We start from the raw sequence: 25,685 nt of genomic DNA, 5'->3' as shown, positions 1-25,685 counted from the left end.
ATTGATGCCCTCATGCTACTCAATACAAGTTATTGCATGATGAATCAAATGAAGACCCATTTGAGCAATTAATCGAGTGATGCACACAATCAATGGCACTCTATGTAAAAGATTCATACCACCATACCCCATATACTAAACCCATCTCTCTCACTAGATCCTACTAGTAACACCCGTTCAAAATGCTCCAAAATGCAACGCTATTTCTCCAGAAACATCATCAAAGCTAAGAATATGGGATTTAGATTTTATCGGGGGACATCAGGAATAAAGAGGCCCTTGATCTGCATCTGCTTATACATCCATAGCCAATTCTTTGGTTTCACCTTCCCGCCAAGAGAACGAATCACGTACCCCCCCACTACAAGAACCCACTTGCAAAGAGATCACATGCCCCAGTTGCATCAGTCAGATCTGCTTCAGTGATGACTGGAACTCGGACAATCTGTTTTCCATGCTTTGCAATGCATCCTGTAGGACCCAGCGCCAACACAGTCCATCGGCAATGTTTGGCCAAGAATACTAAACCGTCCTCGGGATAAGTGTTTGGTTCACCCCTTAGCAGCGTCCTTGCTTCATCCTCATTGGCAAAACAGAGATCAATATTCCCACCCCCCAATAAATCTAAAAGGGGGATCTGAAGTCTCGAACCATCTCAGAACTAGCTAAAATCAAAGACACAAATACCCCTCCTGCTTGGCCATCCTAATCACCATATGAATCAGCTCTAAACTGTAAAAACCATATCTCAACGCCCACCACTTGGAACCCTTAAAATCCCCTCTGGTTAACTCATCCACCTCAATCTTAACGTCATTTGAAGGACATGGTCGCATGGTACGGTTACCAACAGCATCAACCAAACATGCACACTGTCCAGCGGGCCTCTTGTTCATTCTCAATCTTGAAAGTAGGGGTGGCCAACCGGTTCGGTTCTCGGTTCATTTTTTTTCGGTTCTCGGTTCTCGGTTCCATGAACCGTAAGAACCGAACCGAACCGTAGTACACAGTAGGACCGAACCGAACCGGACCGAAAATAATCGGTTCGGTCCGGTTCGGTTCTTCGGTTCTAATGGCTAATTATTAATTATTAATTATAATTTATAAAAACTTTTAATTAAAGTTATAATATAAGTTACTTTCTTATTATAAGAATAGTATTAACTATTACTTATTAATATTATAAGTAGTTTATATTATTAAGTATATATATAATAGAATATAAAAATATTATATATATATATATATATATTCAAAGTTCGGTTCTTCGGTTCCGGAACCGAACCGAGAACATTAGACCCGGAACCGAACCGAAATTTTTCGGTTCTTCATCAGTGGAACCGAACCGGACCAAAAATATTTTTTTACAGTTCGGTTCCGGTTCGGTTCTTCGGTTCCGGTTCGGTTCTTCGGTTCTGGTTCGGTTCTGGCCACCCCTACTTGAAAGGTTCACCCCATTTAAGCTCATATTACGAACAAATAAGCGGCCTTGCTTGCCAATAACCAGAAAAGGAGGATTGCATTGGTGTTACACTATCTTGCGAATTGCACCTAACCCGATTCAACCCATACTATAATTTGACCTTCCAACTACTGAACACCATTGTGAACAATACGACCAAATGCAAAATCCAGTTTCATTGGTACATAAACAAAGCTAAAGAAGATGCCATCCTTGATTCTATATGCAAACATAATCACACAATTGAGACATGCTTATATTTGATCTGAAGTTAACTAAGCCATCTTAACACTCAAAATTCGATCAAGGACCAATGAAAGCAAAGAAAATAAGCAAAGTTTAAATATCTCTTAAGGCTTGATTATACTGATATTAGTCTCTGAAATGAGACCTTAATATTAACCTGAAACCACACCTTAAGAGCTAGAATCTAAGGTCAGGCCCACTTCCTTGATTTTCTGCTATTAAGCCATGCTACTTTTGATGAACCAAATGATTTAGACTATCAACAAAGGTTATAATCAAACAGAATGCAAACATATTATATCCAAACCAGTATGAACTAACCATTAAACACGAATCAAAAGAAAGATAACGAATTACCTGAAATGCAGAGATGGATATCGGCCTGAGATGGATGGCTCTTACCCTCTCTGCAACTTTCCTTTCTCAGAACCTTCTCTCTTTCACTCTCTCTATCTGCTCAAACCTTTCTTTATCAGCCAGTTGTAATCATCGGCACTAGTTCGAAATTGGTGTGATCTCGCCAGAAAATGTAGACTTAAACAAGATCCAAGATCTAATTTAATGGAGGCTCTTAAAAATTCAGATATCATTAGAACTGAACATTCCCTCCTCCGAATCTCTCTTTTAATCTCTTTCGATCCCTCTATTTTTTACTCTGCTTTTGCAGACTCTCTAACCCTCTCTCTACCTCTCGTTCTTTCTCTGTATTTTCTCTCAGAATTTTCAAACGAAAATGGAAATTGAGATTTGCAAAGGAGGAGGTGAGGTGAAAATGATGGTAAAGGAGAAAGATGAACGAAGAAGGCAAGGAATTGATCGGAAATTGCAGAGGTTTGCCGGATTCCGGCGAATGTCACCGGAGAGGAGGGTTGCAACAGTGGCTGAGAAATGGAGATGAAGGTGGAGGCTAGCTAGGGTCGAATTTGCATGGGTGAGTGAGGACGATGGCTGGGATGGGTTTTTAATGGAGGTGGGTTTCGGAGATCGAAGAAAATGATGAAAGAAATTGGGGTTGGAGAGGTGAATGGCTGGGATGGAGGGATGAAGAATGATCGGAGAAGATGGGTTGGCAGGCCGGAGATGATGGGTGGAGAAGATGGGTTTTCTCCTTCGTCTTCCTCTTCTCTGCTCTGTGTCTTCTCTCCTCTCTGTTGTTTCTCACGAAAATGGGGATTTTGAAGTGGCTTTTAATGGTAGTCGGGAAGAGAAATGGGGGTGGCTGAGGGTGATGGGAGAAGGTGGCTGATGGTGGTGGGAGATGATCGGCCGGAGAAATGGCCGGGTTTATTAGGGATGATGGTCGGATCTGGTTGGGGTTAGGGATCGGTGGAGAAGAGGGTTTGAGATGGTGGTGGTAGTGGTTTTAGGTCGAATGGGAAAGGTGATGATGCTTGGAGAGGTGCTGGGGTTGCCAAGTCCCGGTCTCCGGCAATTATGGCCGGAGAAGATGATCTCCCTCCCTCCCTCTCTCTCTCTCTCTCTCTCTCTCTCTCTCTCTCTCTCTCTTGCTTCGAACGAAAAATGAGGCTCTCCCCTTTTGCAAACCCTAGTTTGATGGGTTTTTATTAAAAAAAAGATGATGAATTTGACCCCCCTCTTCTCCCTTGGACAGCCCTCCTCTATGTAAATTTTAACGAATTATGACCTACAGGGGGGGCGTCCAAGTAAAAAAAAATGGGGCAAAGATTCCCCTCTCTCTACATGATCCTAACCCTCTAATCTAATCTAAAGGCCCTCACTCATTGCTTGTAGAGGAAGCAATAGAAATTTCCAAGAATGCCCTCTTGTACGGGAAATGACATATTTCACCTCCGCCCTTCTAAACTTGCACCGCAACACTATCGAGGCTTGCCCACTAGGCGAATCAGCTCAGATCTTGACGGAATTTCACAGGGACCTTGGTGGGACCCTAAGCCAGCCCAGGTGCAATTTGGGGTTTTAATACACTGTTTTGAAGGGGTTAAGCACAGAACAAGGAGGTGCAGGGCACGGTCAAAATGGGGTGTCTACACTTTTATACTTCAACAGCCAGAGATTATCGTGCACCAAAGAAGAAGAAAGAATAAGGTAATACTACAATATGTGAAGATTTCCAAATGTACGATAGCGATGAAGAGTGGAGTGCTTTTCTCTTTATCGAAGAAGAACAAGAGGATTCATGTGAAGTAGCTCTTATGACTATAGAAATCTTGGATGTTACCAGTTCTGAGGACACAAACAATGGTGATCGAATAGTTGGTTCGGGATCTTCAAATCATGTGATAGATGTTCCATTTGACAGTGATTCTAGTGGAGATGATGTTGAATCAACAAAATCTCAGGAGGAGGGGATTCCTAGAGATTAAAGCTCGGAAAGTCCAATGTCTGTCGTTGTGGCATATGCAGCAACATCAATTGAAGAAGTTGGTATTACTGAACCAACATCTTTTGAAGAAGCCAAAGGCGTTCCTGAATGGAAGGAAGCCAGAGGTCTCCCTCTCCATCCATCTCTTGCAACCATGAAAAAATTATTCCATGGAATATTTCTGTGCCAAAGGGCAAGTTTGAAAAACTTGTGTTTCTTAGTGGTGAGAGAGGAGTAGGGTTGATGAATTGGAAAATCTGCAAACAAAAATAAGGAAATTAGTGTTTAGAAGCGGTGAGAAGTGGTTAAAATAAGGAAACAAAAACCTCTACTCAAACTAGGATTGATTTTTTCCTTATTTTTAGCCACTTCTCACCCTCATCTCAATCGTGCCCAAAACAATCTCTCCCCTTCTCCAACCTGTCCCACCTCTCCCTCACCACTCGGAGACCTGTTTATAATTACAATAAAAATTCGTGAACGCCAGACATGGCCTAATTGTCTCCCTCTACGGCCATCTCTAACAGCCCACTAATATTTTATACCTTGGTTAATTTACAAAAATGAACTAAAATATGAAGTATATTTTCATATATTGGGCCCATCACTAGGATTTAGGATGCCCAATCAGATTTGTGGCCACGTTTTGTACAAAATCCCATTTCGGACGATATGGAAAGATTAGACCAGGTTAGGATCCGACTGTTTTATCCAAATCCTTTCTATTAACATTCGGATCTTTAAATTCATTAGACCATCTGGGTCTAGTGGCACCCCAACATGAACCGGTCCTTTGCTATTTTTGTAAAGGTGACTGATATCTACATAACTGGTTCTTTACTCATTTTGGTTTGCTTTTTTAGTGCTGTTACAATACTCAAGACGCTATTAACATCCAATCACCAAGATTTGAAACAAATTTAGTAGTGCGATTATAAAAATATGGCAGGAGATATTGATCCCAAAATAATATAATTTGTACACGTGTGTGTACTTGAAAATTTGCTTTAGGATCAATTACCGATGGGGGACAAAAATTAGGTGGAATTATCAAGATGACCCATGCTTTTCAGAAATTATCGATGAGGGACAAAAGCGGTCTTGTCATTAAAAGCTGGATGAAAATGTCATTTTCTTAAAAAAAACGTAAAAATGAACGAGTGAAAAAAAAACATGATAAAAACGTGTTCATAAGGGACTTGATAAGCCCATTCGGAATTTGGTAACCCCATTTTGATACTGGATAACCCCAACCCTAGAGACTTGAAAACCTCCTTCCAAAACTCCAGTACCCTTGGGCAATTTTAAGGGACTTGATAAGCCCATTTGTAAATTGGTAACCCCATTTTGATATTAGATAACCCCAATCCCAAATACTTGAAAACCCCCTTCCAAAACTCCAGTACCCTCGGCCAATTTTCAGGGACTTGATAAGCCCATTCGGAAACTGGTAACCCCATTTTGATACTTGATAACCCCAATCCTAGAGAATTGAAAACCCCCTTCCAAAACTCCAGTACCCTCGGCCAATTTTCAAGGACTTGATAAGCCCATTCAGAAATTGGTATCCCCATTTTTTATACTAGATAACCCCATTCCAGAGACTTGAAAACCCCCTTCCAAAACTCTAGTACCCTTGGCCAATTTTTAAGGACTTGATCACCCCATTCGGAAATTGGTGACCCCATTTTTTATACTAGATAACCCCAATCCTTGAGACTTGAAAACCCTCTTCCAAAACTCCAGTACCCTCGGCCAATTTTCAATCACTTGATAAGCCTATTCGAAAATTGGTAACTCTACTTTTGAGAGTTACTAACCCCCTTCTAGAGAGTTGATAAACCCCTTCTGCTACAAAACCCCCTCCTGCCTATAGCAACTCTTCTAATGGCATTATAATTCTGCTCATGATAGAAATAACAAAAGAAATGGATGTTGTTTTCATTAAATGTGCTTCATGTATTACATTCCAATTTGTGTATTACAAAAAAAAAAAATTAAGTAAACAAAAAAATGTGTAGCCATCCATTCATGTATTACATCAACTTTTTCTTATACAACCACTTGTCTTCCAAAAAAGTAAGTGAAGCCATCCATGCATTATCTCCAGAACTCACCCTAAAAAACAAATCGCTTAAACCCTAAACAAGATAAATCAGAAACAGAGGAATGAAAAAGAGTGCAAAATCCTAAAAAAAAAAAAAAAAACAAAACCTAAATACAAAGAGATAGATGGTAAGAACTCAACATTCAAGTTTTCAAGATTTGCCAGCAACAATGGTGGCTGAACAAGGAGGAAGATGACTAGTAAGGTAAAAAATCAAAAAGGTGATAATGGAAAAGTAAAAGAAGAGGGAAGAAGGAGAAAACAAGGTCAAAACGTGTTGCAAATGCCAAAGGGTATTTTCGTCCAGCTTTTATTGACAACACCTCTTTTGTCCCCCGTTGATAATTTTTGAAAAGCATGGGTCCTGTTGATAATTTTGCCAATGTTTGTCCCCCATTGGTAATTTAATTGGTCCTTTGCTTTATCATCCTTGCAAACTCACTACATGTCTGTACTTGAAAATCATTGTTAAATAACCGCATCAACTCAATAATTCTATCAAATGGAGTCAATCACAACATATAATATTATAAGTTGGTAAATGTTCGCAGCACTACTGTATTTTGATGAGGGCACTCCTCACTTTATTAAAAGTACGGTATGGCCCGCACCATAGGATGATCCAAACCATCCATTATATTGGCCACAGCCTAAATAGGTTGTGCCCCAAAAATTATTTCTATAGGTTGATCCTAACCCTCCGATCTAAGAGGGTTAGGATCAACCCTCTAACAATCAGATTGGAGGATTATGATCAACCTATGGAAATGATTTTTCAGGCACAACCTATTTAGGCTATGGCCCATCTAATGGACGGTTTGGATCATCCGATCATCCTATGGTGAGGGCCAAACCGTACTTTTAATAAAGAGAGGAGTGCCGTCGTCAAAATACATTAGTGCTGATAACATTTCCCTTTTCATTTCATCCAAGAAAATTTCTTGACCATCAGATTCCCCAAAAGTGCTTAAGCTCTTTATTTTTATTTTTTTTCTACTTTTGGGGTTTTGGGTTTCCCTCCACCTTATTTCCCTTTCAACAACAGCAGGCTCTGTAAATTCGACATAAAATGGATATTTTTCAGCTCTTTTGATCGTCTTTGATTGAGCATGTCAAGAATTTCAGAATGAGATTGTTGTACTTTACCTGTTTTTTGGGACTCTGATAACAAAACAATCTAAGCAAAAAGACGGAGGCCATGGAAAAGAAGGGGGCTAAGAATCAAGAAATGGGGTCGAATGAGTATTTGGTGAGTTATTGATTTTCATTTGTTTTTTGTTCTTAGTCATTTCTTTACTATAAGTATGGCATGATGAAGCGATTTTGTTGGGTTTTGGGTTCTTCAGTTATTTTCTTCGTTGGGTATTTGATGGTTCTTCGGTTCTTATGTTATTGAGATTTTATTGGCATTTGATGGTTCTTTGGATCTCATTAGCAACATTTCTTGTGGCTGTTTTCCTTTAGGTTTTGTGGGTTATTCGATTATTTCCTTATTTATTCCTATTTTGTTATGCATTTGGTTCTGTTTTTATGTTTTCTTGGGTGGATGATTCTTCCCGGGGTTAAGAAAAGAAAAGAACAAAGAGAATCAATCAAATAACCAAATTGCATTTTGGTATGTCTAACAAAAACATTTGTTCCTTTGTTTTTTTCCTTCTTTTCTTGTCAAAGAGCTATTGAAAATGTGGGTCTGGTTTAGATACATTAACACATACCCATGAACATGATTTTTTTTTCTTTTTCTAATAATGGAAAGTGGTATTTGAGAGTTTTTATTTTTCTTAAGAGCTTATAGAAGCAGTTCTTGAGCTGAGACTAAATATTACATTTAGATCTGTTTTGTTTTCGTTTTGCATTTTCCAATAATTTGTACTACACAAACAAACTGTTCTTTATGATTTTTCTATCTTCTTCTATTGGAGAGCTCATGTGTATTCCTTGGTTTGTTTAACTTATTTCTGCAAATGGCTTTCTCTAGAAATGAATGAATAGTTGAAATGAAAATATCCAACTAGATAGGTTTTTTTTTTGTCATTTTGATAATGGTGATGATGTGATAAACAGAGGAATGCAGAATATAAACAAACTGGTGATGACGGTGCCAGAAAAGATTCTACAAGTGGAAGTCCTCTCTATAACAATCAATCTGCAACTTCCCTGCTTCAACAACAAGCACCAGTTCTACAATGGCCTGATGCACCTCAACCAAATCTTGAACACCCTCTTAACAAGAACTCTACGGACATAAATGAAAGGCAAACACTATTTTTGAACCCACAACAACCTCAACAGAACCCCAACAACCACCATCTCCATAACGGGCAGTCGCATTTAACTGTCTCTGAAGTGCCATTTTGGTTGCCTCCATATCAACCCTTCGCTCCTATAGGAATCACTGATTCTAGTTGGCAAGCTTCTGTGTTAGTTGGAGGGGCTTCATCCGGGAGTGGACCTATTTCATCATTATGCTATCAAGGAGGTTATTCATATCCAGTCAAATTTCCAGGTAAAAGCGAAGAAGAAGAAAAAAAAGGTTTTGCTTAGAGTGTTTTATGTTCACTGACAATGATTGGTTTGTCTTAACTTTTAATCACGTGTCATGGCGGTGAAACAACCATTTACTCGAAAAGCTTAAGGCCCTGTTCGTTTGAGATTATGATAACCGATGGTGAGCCCCCAAACCTATTATTGGAGTCAAAGTTAATGTAATTTGAGTCCAATAATCAGTTTGGGGGCTTACCATTGGTTGTCATAATCTCAAACGAATAGGGCCTAAGATGTTAAGAGCTGGTGTTATTTAATCATTTATACTTCAACACTCCCCCTCACGTGTGGTCCCTCTTTTTTGGGTTGGCAGTACACATGGATTTTTTATATGGAGTTGTTGGGTCTTGAACCCAGGCCCAGGACCTTCCGTGATGCAATAGGGCTGATACCATGTCAAACAACCAATTACTCCAATAGCTTAAGCTGTTATAGTTGGTGTTATTTAATCATTTACGCTTCAACAATAACTTGTAACAGGTCATTGGCATCCCTCATCTTTGTGGGCTCAAGCACAACAGTCACAACCTCCATATGCTTTCCATTACCCGATTTATGCGGGTGGATTTAACCACTCTGTGCCACCACCTATATCTGATAGTTCAACCTCTACACAACCACATCAAATTGGAAGTATCCAGCCTCCAGCAAAACTTTCTCGGAAACACCAACAAATGTGGAAAGAACAAGTATGCTATTATCCAACTCTTTACTTTTTGTTTATAATGAGTTTGTTGCTTGAATCATGTTACATAATTGCAAAGGAAAGTTGTGGGTTTTTGTGTTAATGATGCAGTCAGCTCAAAATGTTCATATGCGGGCTGCTATTTGTCGTCTGGAATTCGAAATCGCTGCTTATCAAAGTAGGTTAATAAAGCTGGAAGGTGAGGTTTGGTCTTTGAAGGCACAGCGTGAATTAGCAGTCACTGGGTCTACTGGTGTTAATGCTGGTCTAGATGTACAAACGTCAACGAGAGGGAGACGAAAGCGATCCATTGCTCCAATCAAAGAGTTACCTCCTAATGTTTCAAAACCTAAATCTCGCGGGAGAAAGCCAATTTCATGTAAGATTGAATCCCCACACAAAGAAGTGAACTCTGGGAAAGAAAGCACAAACAAGGAAGAAAATAGAGAGGCAACATGCCATCAAATGATTGGCATCGTCACGACATCAATTCAGGAGGAAAATTGTGGAAAAATCTCAAATACTTGGAATGGCTGCAGTTCTGAGCTTAATGGCAATCAGCTTAAGCTATCTTCTAACATCCAAAACCCAACTTTACAAAATCAGTTGCATCAAAACAATTCTGGGATCCAGATCCTCGGGGCTAATCCTAGGGCCATTTCAGAAATTAAAAATGGAAAAGAACAAAATCGGAAGACTGCCTTCTCAATTCCATCTCAACATATCAAAGGAATTGACGCCAAAGGAACTTCAGCCTCTTATACAGGGATGAATAATGCAAACCATGGGTGGCAGTCTAACATCCTAACAGAGGATTGTGGGAGAAATATGTTGAATTTCAGATCCCATGATTTCTATGATAATAGCAGCATTGTAAGACAAGAAGGAAAGGTCTTACCCGAATGGAGTTTTTTTAATCAAGGTGCTTCAGAAGAACACGATGTGGTGGGATCAAGAAAAGATGAGGAGGAAATGCAAGAAGATGCTAGCTCGGCAACAGATCCAACAAGTCCCAAAGCTGAGGGTGCCTTTGGTAACACAATTCAATACTACTGATTCATCAGATTAGCAATAGTTCATTATCATTCATGCTCGTTTACTTAGGAAATCGTCTGTTTCCTTGGCTTATCTTCTTTCTTTACACAAGGAGGCGTGTCTGGAATTTGTAAGGTTCAGACAATTTATACTGACATCTAAAAGAAATTACAGATAATGATACTAATTTTGACAGTAGAATCATATTTTTGAAGTCATAAATTTCCGAGTGTGATCCATGGTTTCATTTTCGCTATTTATTCTTGAGAAGAAGAATTTTCCATTTTCCTAGTGTACCATATTAATCTAGTGCTAATCTTTTAATTTTAATTGTTTTAATGGCAATAGAGTAAACTAAATTGGTTTGATTTGTATCCTCCTTAAATACATTTCAACGTGGCATTTCAGAGGAGCCTCTCAAATGGGGAGTAATTGCATGTTTTATAATGAGTAGCTAAAGGCGATCCCTCTTTATATATAGTTCTAAGCAAAACTGAAAACCAATGCATCTGTAAATTTCTTTACATCATATATTTAGGTAGAAGTTGTGAGTTCCATGCTCTTTATTCTAGTTTAGTCCCAAAAGATTTGATTTTATGCTTATGCATATATGTGATTTTCTTCCCCGTGACTCGTGTCCGATTTAAAAGGTCTCTTTGTTTGGAATACATAGTATGTTTGAGAAGTGAAGGTGTCAACGGCCCAACTTCCCTACGTTTTTGGGCTACACAATAACAATAAGAATGAGAATGTGAGAGAAAGAACAATGCAAGGAGAGAGTGGAGTGAGAAGCTTTTGTCTTTGAAAAATATTGAACAAGTCTTCACATTCTTGTCAATCATGTCTACTAAAATGTCTCCATAGTATCCCCACAGACAATATCATTTTCAAAAAACAAAAAAAAAATCCCCACAGATAATTTCTGAATGCCTTAGCTTTTGGTCTGAAGAGTTTATTCTCTGATTTGGGATGATTTCATTATCCATTTTATTCATACAATTTGATAGCCCTGTGATGGATCAAGCATATAATATTGCCTATTGGGATCACATATTCAAATGAGGTGGAGGCAATAGTAGTTCTCCAAGGGATAAGGTGTTAAGAGTGTATGCCCTAAAAGCCAGTCAATGTTGTATTAAAATTTAATTGATCAATGAAATTCATGACATCTATTGGGTAATATTAATGAAATTTAGTCGGCTCAAATCCTGCTGAGTTGAGGAATGGGTCCTCCTAATCTACCTTCACCGTAGAGATGATTGGTGGGGTGATCTGGATAGTGACCTGCACTCACAAACATGGATCGAGAATGCTCGGAGTTGGAACTCCGAGGAAACCCTTAGACACCTAAGTCAGTTTGAGGAAATAGATGGAGCTAAGTGCAAGGAAAGTGTATGCTATGAGTAATGGGTTTTGCTCACCTGATGTCTGTCCCGTTTAGAGTGTGGGTTTCCCTTTTTTTTTAATAAACAGATTTTGTGACTCAGGGGGTGAAGGTGGCGCGGGGCCATGATGATTGTTGGCATCGGTACCTATATCGGTGTGTCTATCCAGTTGTTGCAGTGGTGGTCCTGACCGTCGATTACCGAAGATGCCGTGTTGGCCAGAGGCTTCATCATTAATTGAGGTATGACTGGTCCTGCTACGTGGCAGTTTTTGCTTGAGGATCTCTGTGGGTCCAGAGGCCACATGTCATCCCACGGTTGTTGCTCGATTTGGCCCCCAACATATAGACCTCTACTTCGGACCTGCACGGCCCGAGGAAGTAATCTGAGTGTAGGGGTTTTGGCCATGATCTTCCCGGGACTGCAAGTTTGGAGGTGGTCATGGAACTTTTGAGTCATTTAAAGCAACAAGAAACAATCATGTCGAGTACCATAAATGCAAATCTGTTTTGTTTCTCGAACCACCACACCGTTATGTTGGAGGTATTTTCAACGCTTGGGTCTTCTAAGAATCATGCTTGTAATTAGGGCGGCGTGCCATTTCAAGGAACATTGATGTGATGCATGACGAAAACCATCAGGGTGGTGCCACATGTCTGGCGACGCTCGTTGAACGAAGGGTTGGTTTGCATTTTCATCTGCCAAGGGCGGTTTGATGCTTATAAAAGGAGGGCGGCAGACTTCGTTTCTTTTTCATCTCTTGGGAGTATTGCACCACTCGTTATGTTTCCTTCTTAATAAGTTTCTCGTTCGTCTCTCATACACTTTGAACATGTCTGAGGAGAGTTTAGAAGGTAGTTGTAGCATCGACTTAGGAGGTTCTTTCCTTGGTGAATACCACCCAGCTAGCATGGTAGGAGGCGGCTCTGGCTGCCGTGCTGGTGCTGGGTCTCTTCCAGGGCCTCTTCTAAGGACCCTGGTTGGGATATGAGACATGAGGACCTGGCGAGTGTTCTGAGGATGCCTCGGCAGCCTCTTCGCATCTTGGTCTTGACTACGAGGTATCCTTCTAGACGGAGGGTGACCTTATTAGGATCAGGTCAGTGTACTATGTGCCCGAGTGGGTATTGATGGAGTATGAAAAACAACAACTAATTACCTGTCGACACGTGGCCCCAGAAGGAGCCACCACAAATCCAGCATCGGCCCAGGGGCAATCCGGTAATTACCTAAGAGTAGGTAAACCTAAACCCACAAAAGGGCCGACACCTGTCATGGGGTAGGTAATCCAACCACCCCAGGTCTCCCTCTATAAAAGGCCTCTCAAGGCTCAAAGCAGAGGGTAATAACTTATAAGCTACCACGCCTTAAAATTTGGCTCTGCACTCCTGCTCATACTGACTTGAGTGTCAAAGAGCCTGTCCGGAGCAACGACTCCGGGTTGGTTTTCTGACCTAGTTTGCTCTTGTGCAGGACTCAATCTCCTTCACTTCGGCTCCTCGAGTCCTCCAGCTCAGCTCTTACGTCACTGCCGTATCTGTTACCGATTTTAGGCCTAATAGATTGGCGCCATCCGTGGGACCCTGAACTAAAAGCTGTTTGAATCCTCTATACAAAATGGTAGGGCGGAAGAGTGCTCAGGTACCAACTGCTCGAACTACCCGAGCCGTAATAGCTCGTAGGACCCGGAGCGAGCGAATCGCCTCGCAGGTGGTGGCTCCCTCTGCTACAGCAGAGCGGAGCCCAGCTCATTCGGAACACCTCAATCCCACGCCCACTCCGGATCAAGTTCAAGCTCTCTTTCAACAGATGACGGGCTCTTGTCGGTCAATACCAACACCTGATCCAAGCGCCTTCCCAACATCCTCTAGAAGCTCCACGACCTATTCAGGAAAGGTCGAATGCCCACAGGGGAGAGACAACGCGCCCCAGTGGAGACCGGACCCGCCACTCCACAAGGCGAGTCCATCACTCCAGAACCAGGCATGCCCATACAGAGCCTCACCACCGTCGGAGGTCGCGGTTCCGCTCCGCGCAAAAGCACCGAGCCCAGGAAGACCGCGCACTGCAGGAAAAATCCCAGCCTCGTCAAAGGAGTCCGGCTCTGCTGCGAGCCCATCGGTGGATAGGAACAAGTCGTTGGACCGAGCAGATCGGAGGGCTGAACCAATGCTACGGAGAATAGAAGAAATAGATCACCGTATAGAAGAACTGGCAAAAGATCAGGGCCGGCCCGCTGGGAAGACGTACTCAAGCAGACCTCTGTTCACAGATAATGTTATGAACGCGGCAGCACCCAGAGGGTTCAAAATGCCAACAGTTCCGCAATACGACGGAACCACCGACCCTGTGGACCACCTTGAAACGTTCAGGACTATGATGCTCCTCCACGGCGCCTCCGATGGATTCCTCTGCAGAGCATTCCCGACCACACTAACCGGTGTAGCTCGGGACTGGTACTCGAGGATCAAGCCGAACTCCATTAGCAACTTTGAGGACTTTGGGGACGACCTGGTCCGCCATTTTATGAGCAGCCGGAGGCCAAGGAAAACAACAACATCCTTGATGGCCTTGCGGCAGGAGGATAATGAACCTCTGAAAACATTCGTCAGCCGTTTCAACAGAGAGTCTCTTCAAGTACCAAATTTGGATCCATCAGCCGCCATGAATGCGCGCCTCACAGGCGCCAAATCCAACGATTTTTGCCGATCAGTTGCACGCCAGAACCCGCATTCACTGGCGGATCTGATGGCAGGGGCCGAGGAATATATAGCCGTGGAGGAGACTCTAGCGGCCTTAGACTCAAACCGGAGGAGAACCTCCGAAGAAAAGAACCCTAACAAGCAGCGTAGGGATGATAAGGCCCCCAGAAGAGAGAGGTCCCCCCAGAGGAGGGAAGAAAACTTTACCCCTCTCAACACCTCCCGGAGACACATACTGGTCACAATCAGAGGAGAAGAATTTGTAAGGTGGCCGATCAGAATGATCTCCAAGGGGAATAAGAGAGACAAGTCGAAGTATTGTCAGTTCCACAGGGACCACGGGCACGACACAGACGAGTGCTGGCAGCTCAAGGAAGAAATCGAGCTGCTGATTGGTCGGGGATACTTGAAAAAGTATGTCAAAGATGACGGCCACAGAAAAGAGCGCAGGGAGAAGAGTCTCCAGGGCCAGAGCCCCCGACGGTCACAGCCGCCCCATGCGCGGAATCAATCTCCCCCGCCATCCAGTCCACAGCCAAAGGCGCGCCGATCCCAGCCCCAGGGGGTCATCAACACAATTATGGGCGGGCCAGCAGCCGGGGGCACATCATCTGCTGCTCGAAAAGCATACGCACGCCGAGTCAATGCCATGCACACATCCAGCAAAACGATGAAGATGGAGAATGAAATCTCCTTTTCAGATGCGGATCTCGACAACTTGATACTGCCTCACGACGACGCCCTGGTCCTAACAATGCTCGTCGCGAACTGGGAATTGAAGAAAATCCTTGTCGACAACGGGAGTTCGGCCGATATCCTGTACTATCATGCTTTCCAGAAAATGATGATAGGAGACGACCGCTTAAGCCCGGCGAACTCCGATCTGTTCGGTTTCTCAGGGGAGGTCGTGAAAGTGGAAGGACAGATTGAACTCTCAGTCCTCGTCGGAGAGCCGCCCTGTCAAGCCTTCGCGATGGTCAACTTCCTGGTAGTGAGGGCCACTTCGGTCTATAACGCTATCTTGGGACGACTCGGCCAGAATCTAATCCGCGCCGTCGCTTCAGCGTATCACCAGAAAATGAAGTTTATAAAGCCAAACGGCGTGGGAGAAGTCAGGGGAGATCAACCACAGTCCAGGGAGTGCTATGCCATGGCACTCAAGGGCAAAAATGCGTTGGAATCGCTGCCGATTGAGCTACTCGACCTGAGGGACGAAGCTCAGGGGACTCAGCCCGCCGAAGACCTCATCTCCATCCCTCTGTGCAAAGGCGATAAGGAGAAGGTCGTTCAGATCGGCTCCTCTCTAGGCAGTAGCACCCATCATAGCCTCACCCAGTTTCTTCAAGACAATGCAGACGTCTTTGCATGGGCTCCCGTAGACATACCCGGCATAGACCCGGAGGTCAACACGCACAGACTCGGTGTTGATCCGACCTGCAGGTCGGTGAAACAAAAAAGAAGACATTTTGCCCTGGAAATGCGGCAGGCGATCAAGGAAGAAGTGGAGAAGCTCTTGAGAGCTGACTTCACTCGGGAAATTCAATATCCAGATTGGCTGGCGAACGTGGTCTTGGTAAAGAAAGCCAATGGGAAGTGGAGGACTTGCGTTGATTTCACCGACTTGAACAAAGCTTGTCCCAAGGACAGCTACCCGCTCCCAAAAATCGACCAGCTGATAGATGCCACCGCAGGTCACGAACTGCTGAGCTTCATGGACGCCTTCTCCGGATACAATCAAATCAGAATGTATGAATCGGATATACCAAATACCTCCTTCATCACAGATCAGGGAACATATTGTTATCGCGTCATGCCCTTTGGCCTAAAGAATGCCGGGGCCACCTATCAAAGGCTCGTCAATAATCTTTTCCAGAAACAGGTCGGCCGTAACATGGAAGTCTATGTGGATGATATGCTGGTCAAAAGCGGAAGTGCGCAAGATCATGTCTCCAACCTGAGAGAAACATTCCAGGTCCTAAGAGAGCATAACATGAAGCTCAACCCCACTAAGTGCACTTTCGGCGTCAGCTCGGGAAAGTTCTTGGGGTTTATGGTAAGCCAAAGAGGGATAGAGGCCAATCCAGAGAAGATCAAGGCCGTGGTGGAGCTCACTCCACCGAAAACCATCAGAGAAGTACAACGGCTAACCAGGATGGTGGCCACGCTGGGACGCTTCATCTCAAAGTCTGCAGAGAGATGCCTGCCTTTCTTCAACGTCGTCAAAGGGATCAAGACAGCACCTTGGACAGAGGAGTGCCAGATCGCATTCGAGGAGTTGAAGCAGTACTTGTCCTCCCCACCGCTGTTGACAAAGCCAGAGCCAAGGGAGGAGCTGCTCCTGTACCTGTCCGTAAGCCCCATGGCATTGGCAGCCGTGCTGGTTCGAGAAGAGCACAACCAACAGAAACCGATCTACTATGTCAGCAAGGTCCTGCACGATGCTGAGACCAGGTACCAGCGGGTTGAGAAACTAGCGTACGCCCTGATCATGGCGGCCAGAAAACTGAGGTCCTGACCGATCAGCCGCTCAGGCAAGTTCTCCAGAGACCGGACACCTCGGGGCGTCTTGTAAAATGGGCCGTGGAGCAGAGCGAATTTGATATCCAGTACCTGCCTAGGTCAGCCATAAAAGCTCAAGTGCTGCCAGACTTCGTGGCTGAATGCACCATCCCACAGCAGAGCATCGAATCCGAAACTGTCCAAACCCCGGTTGTGGAGAAGGTAACCACAACTGGGGAACGAATAGAAGCCGAGACTGAACCAGTAAAAACAGAAATTGTCCCCGTACCGGCAGAACGGGATCCATCGACAATCGAACCACTCTGGGAAGTGTACGTAGATGGATCTTCGAACAAGGGTGGCTGTGGAGCCGGTTTGATTCTCACCGGGCCTAACAACTTCGCTCTGGATTACGCCCTAAGGTTCAGATTCCGTGCGTCCAACAATGAGGCAGAATATGAGGCCCTCCTCGCCGGAATGAACCTAGCAGTCCAGACCAGCGCCCAAAGACTGAAGGCGTACTGCGACTCCGAGCTGGTTGCGAACCAGATCCAAGGAGTCTATGAACCCCGCGACGAGCGCATGATTAAATATCTCTCCAAGGTCCGCCAGTTGGCTAGTAAGTTCAAAGACTTCGAGGTCGTCAGGATCCCTAGAACGGAAAATGCGAAGGCGGATGTGCTATCTAAGCTGGCAGCATCCGGTTACACCACTCTAGGAAGTATATGTATGGAATTTCTGCAAAAATCTAGTATCGAGAATGAGGCCGTCGAGGTAATGCAGGTCGAGCGCGACCCGTGCTGGATGGACGAAATCATCGAGTACCTACGTAGCGGGAAGCTTCCCGAAGCGAAGAAGGAAGCCCGCAAAGTGGTACAGAGAGCAGCCCGATTTGCCCTCGATGGTGAGAGCCTGTACAAAAGGTCGTACACCCTCTCATACCTAAAGTGCCTCCGGCCAGGCAACACTGCATACGTCCTACAAGAGACGCATGAAGGGATTTGTGGGGAACACCTAGGGGGCAAGGCCCTGGCAATCAAAGTGCTGCTGAGAGGACTGTATTGGCCAACCTTAAGGCAAGACACTCTGGACCTGGTCAAGAAGTGCGAGAGATGCCAAAAGTTCTCTCTCACCATCCACCAACTTGCTGTATCCATGGCCCCGATCATCAGCCCACTCCCTTTCGCAGTATGGGGGATGGACATCTTGGGCCCCTTTCCACCAGCCTCCGGAAGACGCGAGTTCGTCGTAGTGGCCATTGACTATTTTACCAAGTGGGTGGAGGCCGAACCTCTAGCTCAGATCACAGAGCAAAACGTACAGACCTTCTTCTGGGAGTCGGTCGTTTGCAGATTCGGGATACCCCGCGTCTTGATAACGGACAACGGCAGACAGTTCGACTGCCGAAACTTTCAAAAATTCTGCTCTGACTTGAAGATCGAACAGAGATTTACTTTAGTGGCGCACCCTCAGACGAATGGGCAGACAGAAGTAACGAACAGAATCCTGCTTCAGGGGATCAAAAAGAGGTTGGATGAAAAGGCTGGCCAATGGGCAGATGAACTTTATCATGTCCTATGGGCATATCGTACCACCCCGCGCACATCAACGGGGGAATCACCATTTAACTTGTCCTTTGGGACGGAGGCCGTAATACCTGTCGATGTGGGCACCCCGTCTCCCAGAGTCACCAACTTCAGTGAACAGCTCAATGGAGATGGGCTCCGCGCAAATCTCGACCTACTGGAAGAAGCCTGGGAAGAGTCCCGAATCAGGGTCGCCGCCTACAAACAGAAAGTGTCCAACTATCATGATTCGAAGATACGCCCCAGAGAATTTCGAGCAGGGGATCTAGTCCTGAGGAAAGCTGCTATCTCCCAACCAAAGAAGGTCGGAAAACTCTCCCCTACCTGGGAGGGGCCGTACCGAGTGAGAGAGGTGATTCGCCCAGGGAGTTATAAGCTGGAAACGCTTGGGGATCACCTGCTACCCCATGCCTGGAATTCAAGAACCTCCGAAAATACTATCAATAGACGGCCACTTGGCACAAAAGTGAATGCCGTTGTGAGCGCTCGAATATGAATGATAAAGAGGATACTGTTTCTTTGTAAATCTCCGAGCAAACCATCTTGGAAACCCAGTTCACTAAAACTTGGGTACTCGCTGCTTGGTTCGCCCCAGCCCGCCTCCACGAAGACCGGGAGCGGATTCCTGGTCAAGAACGGGCCCGGACATAAAAACCAAATCTACTTGGAAACCCAGTTCACTAAAACTTGGGTACTCGCCGCTTGGTTCGCCCCAGCCCGCCTCCACGAAGACCGGGAGGGCACTCCTGGTCAGGAACGGGCCCGGACAGAAAAACCAAACCATCTTGGAAACCCAGTTCACTAAAACTTGGGTACTCGCTGCTTGGTTCGCCCCGGCCCGCCTCCATGAAGACCGGGAGCGCACTCCTGGTCAGGAACGGGCCCGGACAGAAAAACCAAACCATCTTGGAAATCCAGTTCACTAAAACTTGGGTACTCGCTGCTTGGTTTGCCCCGGCCCGCCTCCACGAAGACTGGGAGCGCACTTCTGGTCAGGAACGGGCCCGGACAGAAAAACCAAACCATCTTGGAAACCCAGTTCACTAAAACTTGGGTACTCGATGCTTGGTTCGCCCCAGCCTGCCTCCACGAAGACCGGGAGCGCACTCCTGGTCAGGAACGGGCCTGGACAGAAAAACCAAACCACCTTAGAAATCCAGTTCACTAAAACTTGGGTACTCGTTGCTTGGTTCGCCCCAGCCCGCCTCCACGAAGACCGGGAGTGCACTCCTGGTCAAGAGCGGGCCCGGACAGAAAAACCAAACCTACTTGGAAACCCAGTTCCCTAGAACTTGGGTATAGCTGCTTAGTTCACCTCGGTTCGCCTCTACAAAGACCCGGGTCAATCAAAGCTTAAATGTCTGCCCGGAGTATTCTTGGCCCACTGTTAGAATCAAGCAGTATTAGCCAGAGGTAGACATAAGTGGACAGTGGACAGCGAAATGTAACTTCTATTCATGAAAAAGTAGGGCCTCGAAGGGCCATTACAAAAAGTAGGGCTCCAAGGGCCATTACAAAAAGAATCAGGAAGCCGTGCCCAAGAGGGGAAAATGGGGAGCTCAAGACACCCCGTGACCACCACCCCGTGATGGATGTGCCCCTGGGACCTCTGCGGCAGCAGTAGTGCCCTGCTCGTCGTCGCCAACCACCAGCGGATCGGGGAGGACAAGGCCCGTCAAGAGGACAGCCGGGTTGGATCCCTTGACCTGCTCAAGGCAAGCAAAGAATCCCAGCTTGTAGGATTCACTAGACAAACTAATAAGTTCGTCATCTTTCTTCTGCACGTCCTCCTCGACGGCCGCTGTCTGCCACTCCCGGGCTCTTTCCCTCTGTGCATTAACGGCTTCGGCGGCCTTCTGCTTCTGGGCGGTCATATCATCTTTGAGTCGTTGTACCTCCGCGTCCCTCTCCCCGATGGACCTTTGGAGCTCGGCTGCCTCCTGCATCAGTTGGCCGCTCTCCTCCTCGGACTTAGTGATTGCCTCAGAAAACTTCAAGCTCTTCTCCCGAAAGTCATTATAATACAGTCCGATCTGTAGGCGAGCGCAAATAAATGATTACCGAGCGCAAAAAAAAAAAAAAAAAACATGATAAAGTGAAGAGAAGATGGCCTCGTCGGCCGCAGCTGGAGGTTCGTTTAGAACCTGGAGCTTGTCCCTATTCAGGAGACCCTTGGTGACGTTCTCCATGGCTACCCGGCTCTCACCCAGGTCAGTGTCACTCTTCTGAACGGCCCAGTTGGGCCGAAAAACATTATCCCCAGACTTCGCCTGGGGGGGTGGACTCCGGTGGATGCTCCCCCCGACTTAGAAGACCCCGCTCCTCGGCCGTAAGCACCGACCAACTTCACTGAAGGCTTGACCCTGGGGGGCGGCGCGTCCTGGGTTGGAGCAGGACTCGAGATCTCTGGGGCTTTCCTTTTCTGGCCCTGCTGGGCCCTGACAAAGGCTCCTTGCCTCACCTTCTCCAACTTGGACTGCGTCTGCATCTCTGAAAGTCAACATAGACGAACAAAACCGGTCAAGAGCAAAAAGGAGGAAAAAGAGTTTAAAAGCAAGACTAGCCACATACGTGCCGGGGTCGCAGTACTAATGCCAAGCCCGACCAGAATCTCTTCCCCAGAGAATTCCGCACAATGAATAAGGCCCTCCCGGTGCAGCTCCTCACAGACTAGGGCGAACATTCCCATATCCTCGCCCTCAAGGAGCGGCTTGAGGCTCAGCGCAAGTGTGTCTGGGGTGTCCCATTTTAGAGGAACCGGCCAGGGCTCAGTGGGCTCTCTGTCCTCGACATAGAAGAACCTGTTCTTCCATAGATGTATGGAGAGTGGAATACCAGTGATCATTTTCACCTCAGGGCGCTGGCTAATGTAAATCCAACCCCCGCCCTTATGCCTCTTCAGGTGCGCACACATGCGGAACAACGGCACAGACAAACTTTTTTGAAGCCGGCCCTGGACAAGGTATATAAACCCGATCAGCGTCTTCCATGAGTTCGGCACGACCTGAGCCGGAGCCAGCCCATAATATTGTAGGACCGCGACGAAGAATGGGTGCAGAGGGAACCTGAGCCCGGCCCTTAACGACTCGTCGTATATACAGACATCGGAGCTGTCGTTGCAAGCCCTATCTCCCTCTATCGCGGCCCTCAGCCCAAACCTTTGGGGAATACAATACCTATCCCTAATGTCCCCCAGCCTGGATTCATCAAGGATATTTTCCTCGTAAAGAGCCTGAACGTTGTATTGGGGGTTGGCGTCCATCCGGGCCATAGCTACAACCTCAACGGCCCGGCCCGGGAGGAATGTTGTGGACGCCTCAGCGGCGTCGCTACCAACGCTCGCCTCTGCTCGGAAGTAACTATCCGTCGGGGGCGGAGTATTATTCAAATCCAAAATCACCTCGTCCCCACTATCTATGACCTCTACGCTAACGTCAGGACTCACCATATAGGGGCTGGGAATCCTGGTCGGAATAGTTCGAGTCCTCTCCGACGAGCTAGATGCCGAACTACTAGAGGACCCGGACTCCCCTGAATCAGACCTAGAACCGGACTCAGAACTTGAAGCACTACTGGACATAAAGAACGCGGAAAGAAATCAAATAGATACACTAAAAGAAGGATTACCGGCCTGAAGAGAAAGGCTCCTAACTCGCGAACGACCACAACTCGGGGCTATCAGAGCCGAACAGGCAGAGCAAGAAAAAGAAAAGAAAAGAAAAGGGAGAGAGCAAGTGAGAAAGTGAAATGTGAAAAGTGAAAACCTCCTTTTATAGGCCTTGGCTTAAGGCGGTTCGCATTAATGAAAGGCACGCGCTTCGAGGGCCCTTACATGGTGCCACGTGTTCCTTATTAATGAAGGGCTCACGCCCCGAGGCGGAAAACGCGCGTGCAATACACAGGCGGAAAAAGGTCGGTTATTTTAAACTGCTTGAGCGTGGGTACCTTCAGAGTAATTGTGTCCGGTCCAAACCGGAAACAAAAATCTGTCCGGCCCAAGCCGAACAGAATATGACGCATTCGCTACACGACAAAAATCTACCCGGCCCAAGCCAGACAGAATATGACGCATTCGCTAGACGACAAAAATATGCCCGGCCTAAGCCGGATAGAATACAACGCCTTCGCTAAACGATAAAAATCTGCCCGGCCCAAGCCGGACAGAATATGACGCATTCGCTACACGACAAAAATCTGCCCGGCCCAAGCCGGACAGAATATGACGCATTCGCTACACTACAAAAATCTGCCCGGCCCAAGCCGGACAGAATATGACGCATTCGCTACACTACAAAAATCTGCCTGGCCCAAGCCGGACAAAATACAACGCCTTCCCTAGACAACAAAAATCTGTCCGGCCCAAGCCGGACAGAATATGACGTCTTCTCTAGACGACAAAAATCTGCCCGGCCCAAGCCGAACAGGACTTGGCCGAATAGATTCCCCAAGCCGGACAGAAGGCTTGGCCGGACAGATTTCACTCCAAGTTTCTGCCCACCCCAGGCCGCCCAGACGGCTTAGCCGGACAGATTTCCCAGGCCGGACAAACGGCTTAGCCAGACAGATTCCCCAGGCGGGACAGATAGCTTAGCCGGAGAGATTTCACAGGCCGGACAGACGGCTTAGCCGGACAGATTTTCCGGACAGATGGCTTTTGCCGGACAGATTTCCCAGGCCGGGCAGACGGCTTTTGCCAGACAGATTTCCCAGGCCGGACATACGGCTTAGCCTGACAGATTTTCCGGACAGATTCCCCAGGCCAGACAGACAGCTTGGCCTGACAGGTTTTCCATCGAGCCGTCCCGAACTTCGGCTCGTTCTACCATTTAGGAATACAACTCCACTTCCCCAAATCACTACAATGACTTGGAGAACTGGGGGGCAACTGATGGGGTATGAAAAACAATAACTAATTACCTGTCAACACGTGGCCCCAGAAGGGCCCACCACAAATCTAGCATCTGCCCAGGGGCAATCCGGTAATTACCTAAGAGTAGGTAAACCTAAACCCACAAAAGGGCGGACACCTGTCCTGGGGTAGGTAATCCAACTACCCCAGGTCTCCCTCTATAAAAGGCCTCTCAAGGCTCAAAGCAGAGGGTAATAACTTCTAAGCTACCACTCCTTAAAATTTGGCTCTGCACTCCTGCTCATACTGACTTGAGTGTCGAAGGGCCCGTCCGGAGCAACGACTCCGGGTTGGTCTTCTGACCTAGTTTGCTCTTGTGCAGGACTCAATCTCCTTCACTTCGGCTCCTCGGGTCCTCCAGCTCAGCTCTTACGTCATTGCCGTATCTGTTACCGATTTTAGGCCTAACAGGGATTCTTTGTGCTTGCCAAATCCAGGAGAGCATGTGATGCAGGCTAAGTGGTAAAGATATCCTCTGATACCACTTTTGATGTAGCCTAACAACTTCTAATTGTTGTAAGGTTTCGGATAAAGATGAACTGGCACCTCTTAATCAAATGGAATGGCTGCACTTCTAGACAAAAGTGTTAATGGTAAGCTGGACACAAATCTTCCATTTCTTGACCCATAGCAAAGGTCTATTTTCAGACCACAAGTTACTTCAATTTACACTATGAACACTTTTTAAGGGCTTGAAAGCAACTAGCTCTGTGCTCAACTTTAGTATTGGATCCTTCTGAGAACAACCTTAGAATTATGAGCACAAAACTAAACTCTTGTCCAAAAATGTGGTGAAAATGGTGACAGATGAACAAATTGATGTGGAACCAGTTTCAAATACCAAAAGAACAATCTTGACTTTTAATCTGGTTTCAGGATCGCAATTGGATCCATTGTATAAACAGATATTACAGCCCTCCCAAATTACTAAATCTTGCTACTAGTAGGAATGAATTATAGCTCAACTCACCAAAACAGTTCACATGAAACTTTGATGACCACAATCTGATAATTGTCTTATGTTTCAGCTCCTTTTGAAAATCAATTAAGGCCTCAAGGAAAAGGGAGCCAATTTCCATCAAGAAAGGCTAGAAGTGATCGTGTGCTTGCTGATTTTCCAAAGCATGGCAGTAAACTTTATGATAAGATAAGGATTTTCTTATACCTTGAATCCAGCAACTCATTCATCCCAAGGCTGCCAGAACCAATAGAAATTGAACATGAAGGCTAACCATCTCTGAATCCTAAGGACGATTTTATTCAAATTACAAGTAAGATACATATAGGTAAGATATAAACCCAATTCGATGTCCAGGTTTGGAGTTTTCACAACAAATGCCATATTTGGATCGTCTACCCAGTGGTCAAGCAAAGGCTTCAATTCTGCCATTACGAGTAGTGATACTAACTGTGTTCTTTACAAAGGCAACTAAGCAGGCTCTTTGAATTATCAAATCTGGTTTCAATTAAGGCCCTACTCTTTGGCTTGCGATGGGCGTGTGAACACGATCAGCGTCCACTTATTGTGGAAGGAGACTCTTCCAATGTAGTGCCTGGGCTACTGAAGCAGCAAAGGGCCCTTGGAGACCTGCAGGATATTGTCGCGGAAATACTGGACTTGATGTGGGTACTTAACCCAACCCTCGAACACCGTAGGCGATCAGCAAATGAGATGGCGGACACTCTGACTAAGGCGGGAGCAAATCGGGAGGATTTTGATGTAATTTCATATCTGTAATTAATGAAGTCTATTAAGGTAGGGTATTGTTAGACAATAGACATGCCCTCCTCTTTCTGTAATATCTCGGACCTGTCCGGGAAACATCTAATATTTGTAACAGCTGGCTGGGACTACTGGTCCCGAATGCTATTTCAATATTAATGAAATTTGTCATCTTTCAAAAAAAAAGACATAACTCTTCAGCAATAAAATCTGTCAATGATCGCACAGATATACTAGCCAAGGAGGGTGTGGACCGTGATATTCTCTGTATTGTAGAGAATTCCCCTGTACAGTGCTTTTTCATTTGTTCTTCTTGCATGTATTGACATATTCATTCGGGGATGTCTCGTCCCCTTGTATTGTCTATGTTTTCATGCAATAAAATCGTTATTTCTCAAAAAAAAAGAAAAAAAGACAACTCTTCAGCTCCACAGAAAGTTATCAGAAGCAAAATATTC

The 25,685-nt window shown here is 45.6% G+C and overlaps 1 protein-coding gene and 1 pseudogene across 1 annotated transcript; one reads left to right on the top strand and one right to left on the bottom strand.

The window, feature by feature from the left end:
• Window positions 1–248: 248 nt before the first annotated feature.
• On the bottom strand, window positions 249–1,604 carry LOC143850366 (uncharacterized; annotated as a pseudogene).
• A 5,501-nt stretch (window positions 1,605–7,105) lies between these two features.
• LOC143851235 (uncharacterized) lies at window positions 7,106–25,238 on the top strand. Its single transcript, XM_077360586.1, has 5 exons — window positions 7,106–7,408; window positions 8,224–8,665; window positions 9,184–9,392; window positions 9,500–10,421; window positions 24,533–25,238. The coding sequence occupies exons 1-5, from the start codon at window positions 7,358–7,360 to the stop codon at window positions 24,733–24,735; spliced, it is 1,827 nt and encodes a 608-aa protein (XP_077216701.1). The 5' UTR covers window positions 7,106–7,357; the 3' UTR covers window positions 24,736–25,238.
• The last annotated feature ends 447 nt before the right edge of the window (window positions 25,239–25,685 follow it).

The sequence above is a fragment of the Tasmannia lanceolata genome, unplaced genomic scaffold, assembly GCF_043159265.1.
Source record: "Tasmannia lanceolata isolate RefF3 unplaced genomic scaffold, GAP_Taslan_0.1 ptg000018l, whole genome shotgun sequence".
Classification (NCBI taxonomy): domain Eukaryota; kingdom Viridiplantae; phylum Streptophyta; class Magnoliopsida; order Canellales; family Winteraceae; genus Tasmannia; species Tasmannia lanceolata.
The sequence above is the reverse complement of the archived record's forward strand: the minus strand, read 5'-3'. Positions and strand labels throughout refer to the sequence as shown.

Bases quoted from the DNA above. Each gene is read 5' to 3' on its own strand.
- LOC143851235 (XM_077360586.1), top strand. From the start codon at position 7,358: ATGGAAAAGAAGGGGGCTAAGAATCAAGAAATGGGGTCGAATGAGTAT. The intron at 7,409-8,223 runs GTGAGTTATTGA...TGTGATAAACAG, and splicing joins TGGGGTCGAATGAGTATTTG to AGGAATGCAGAATATAAACA. The intron at 10,422-24,532 runs GTAACACAATTC...CTTATGTTTCAG, and splicing joins CAAAGCTGAGGGTGCCTTTG to CTCCTTTTGAAAATCAATTA.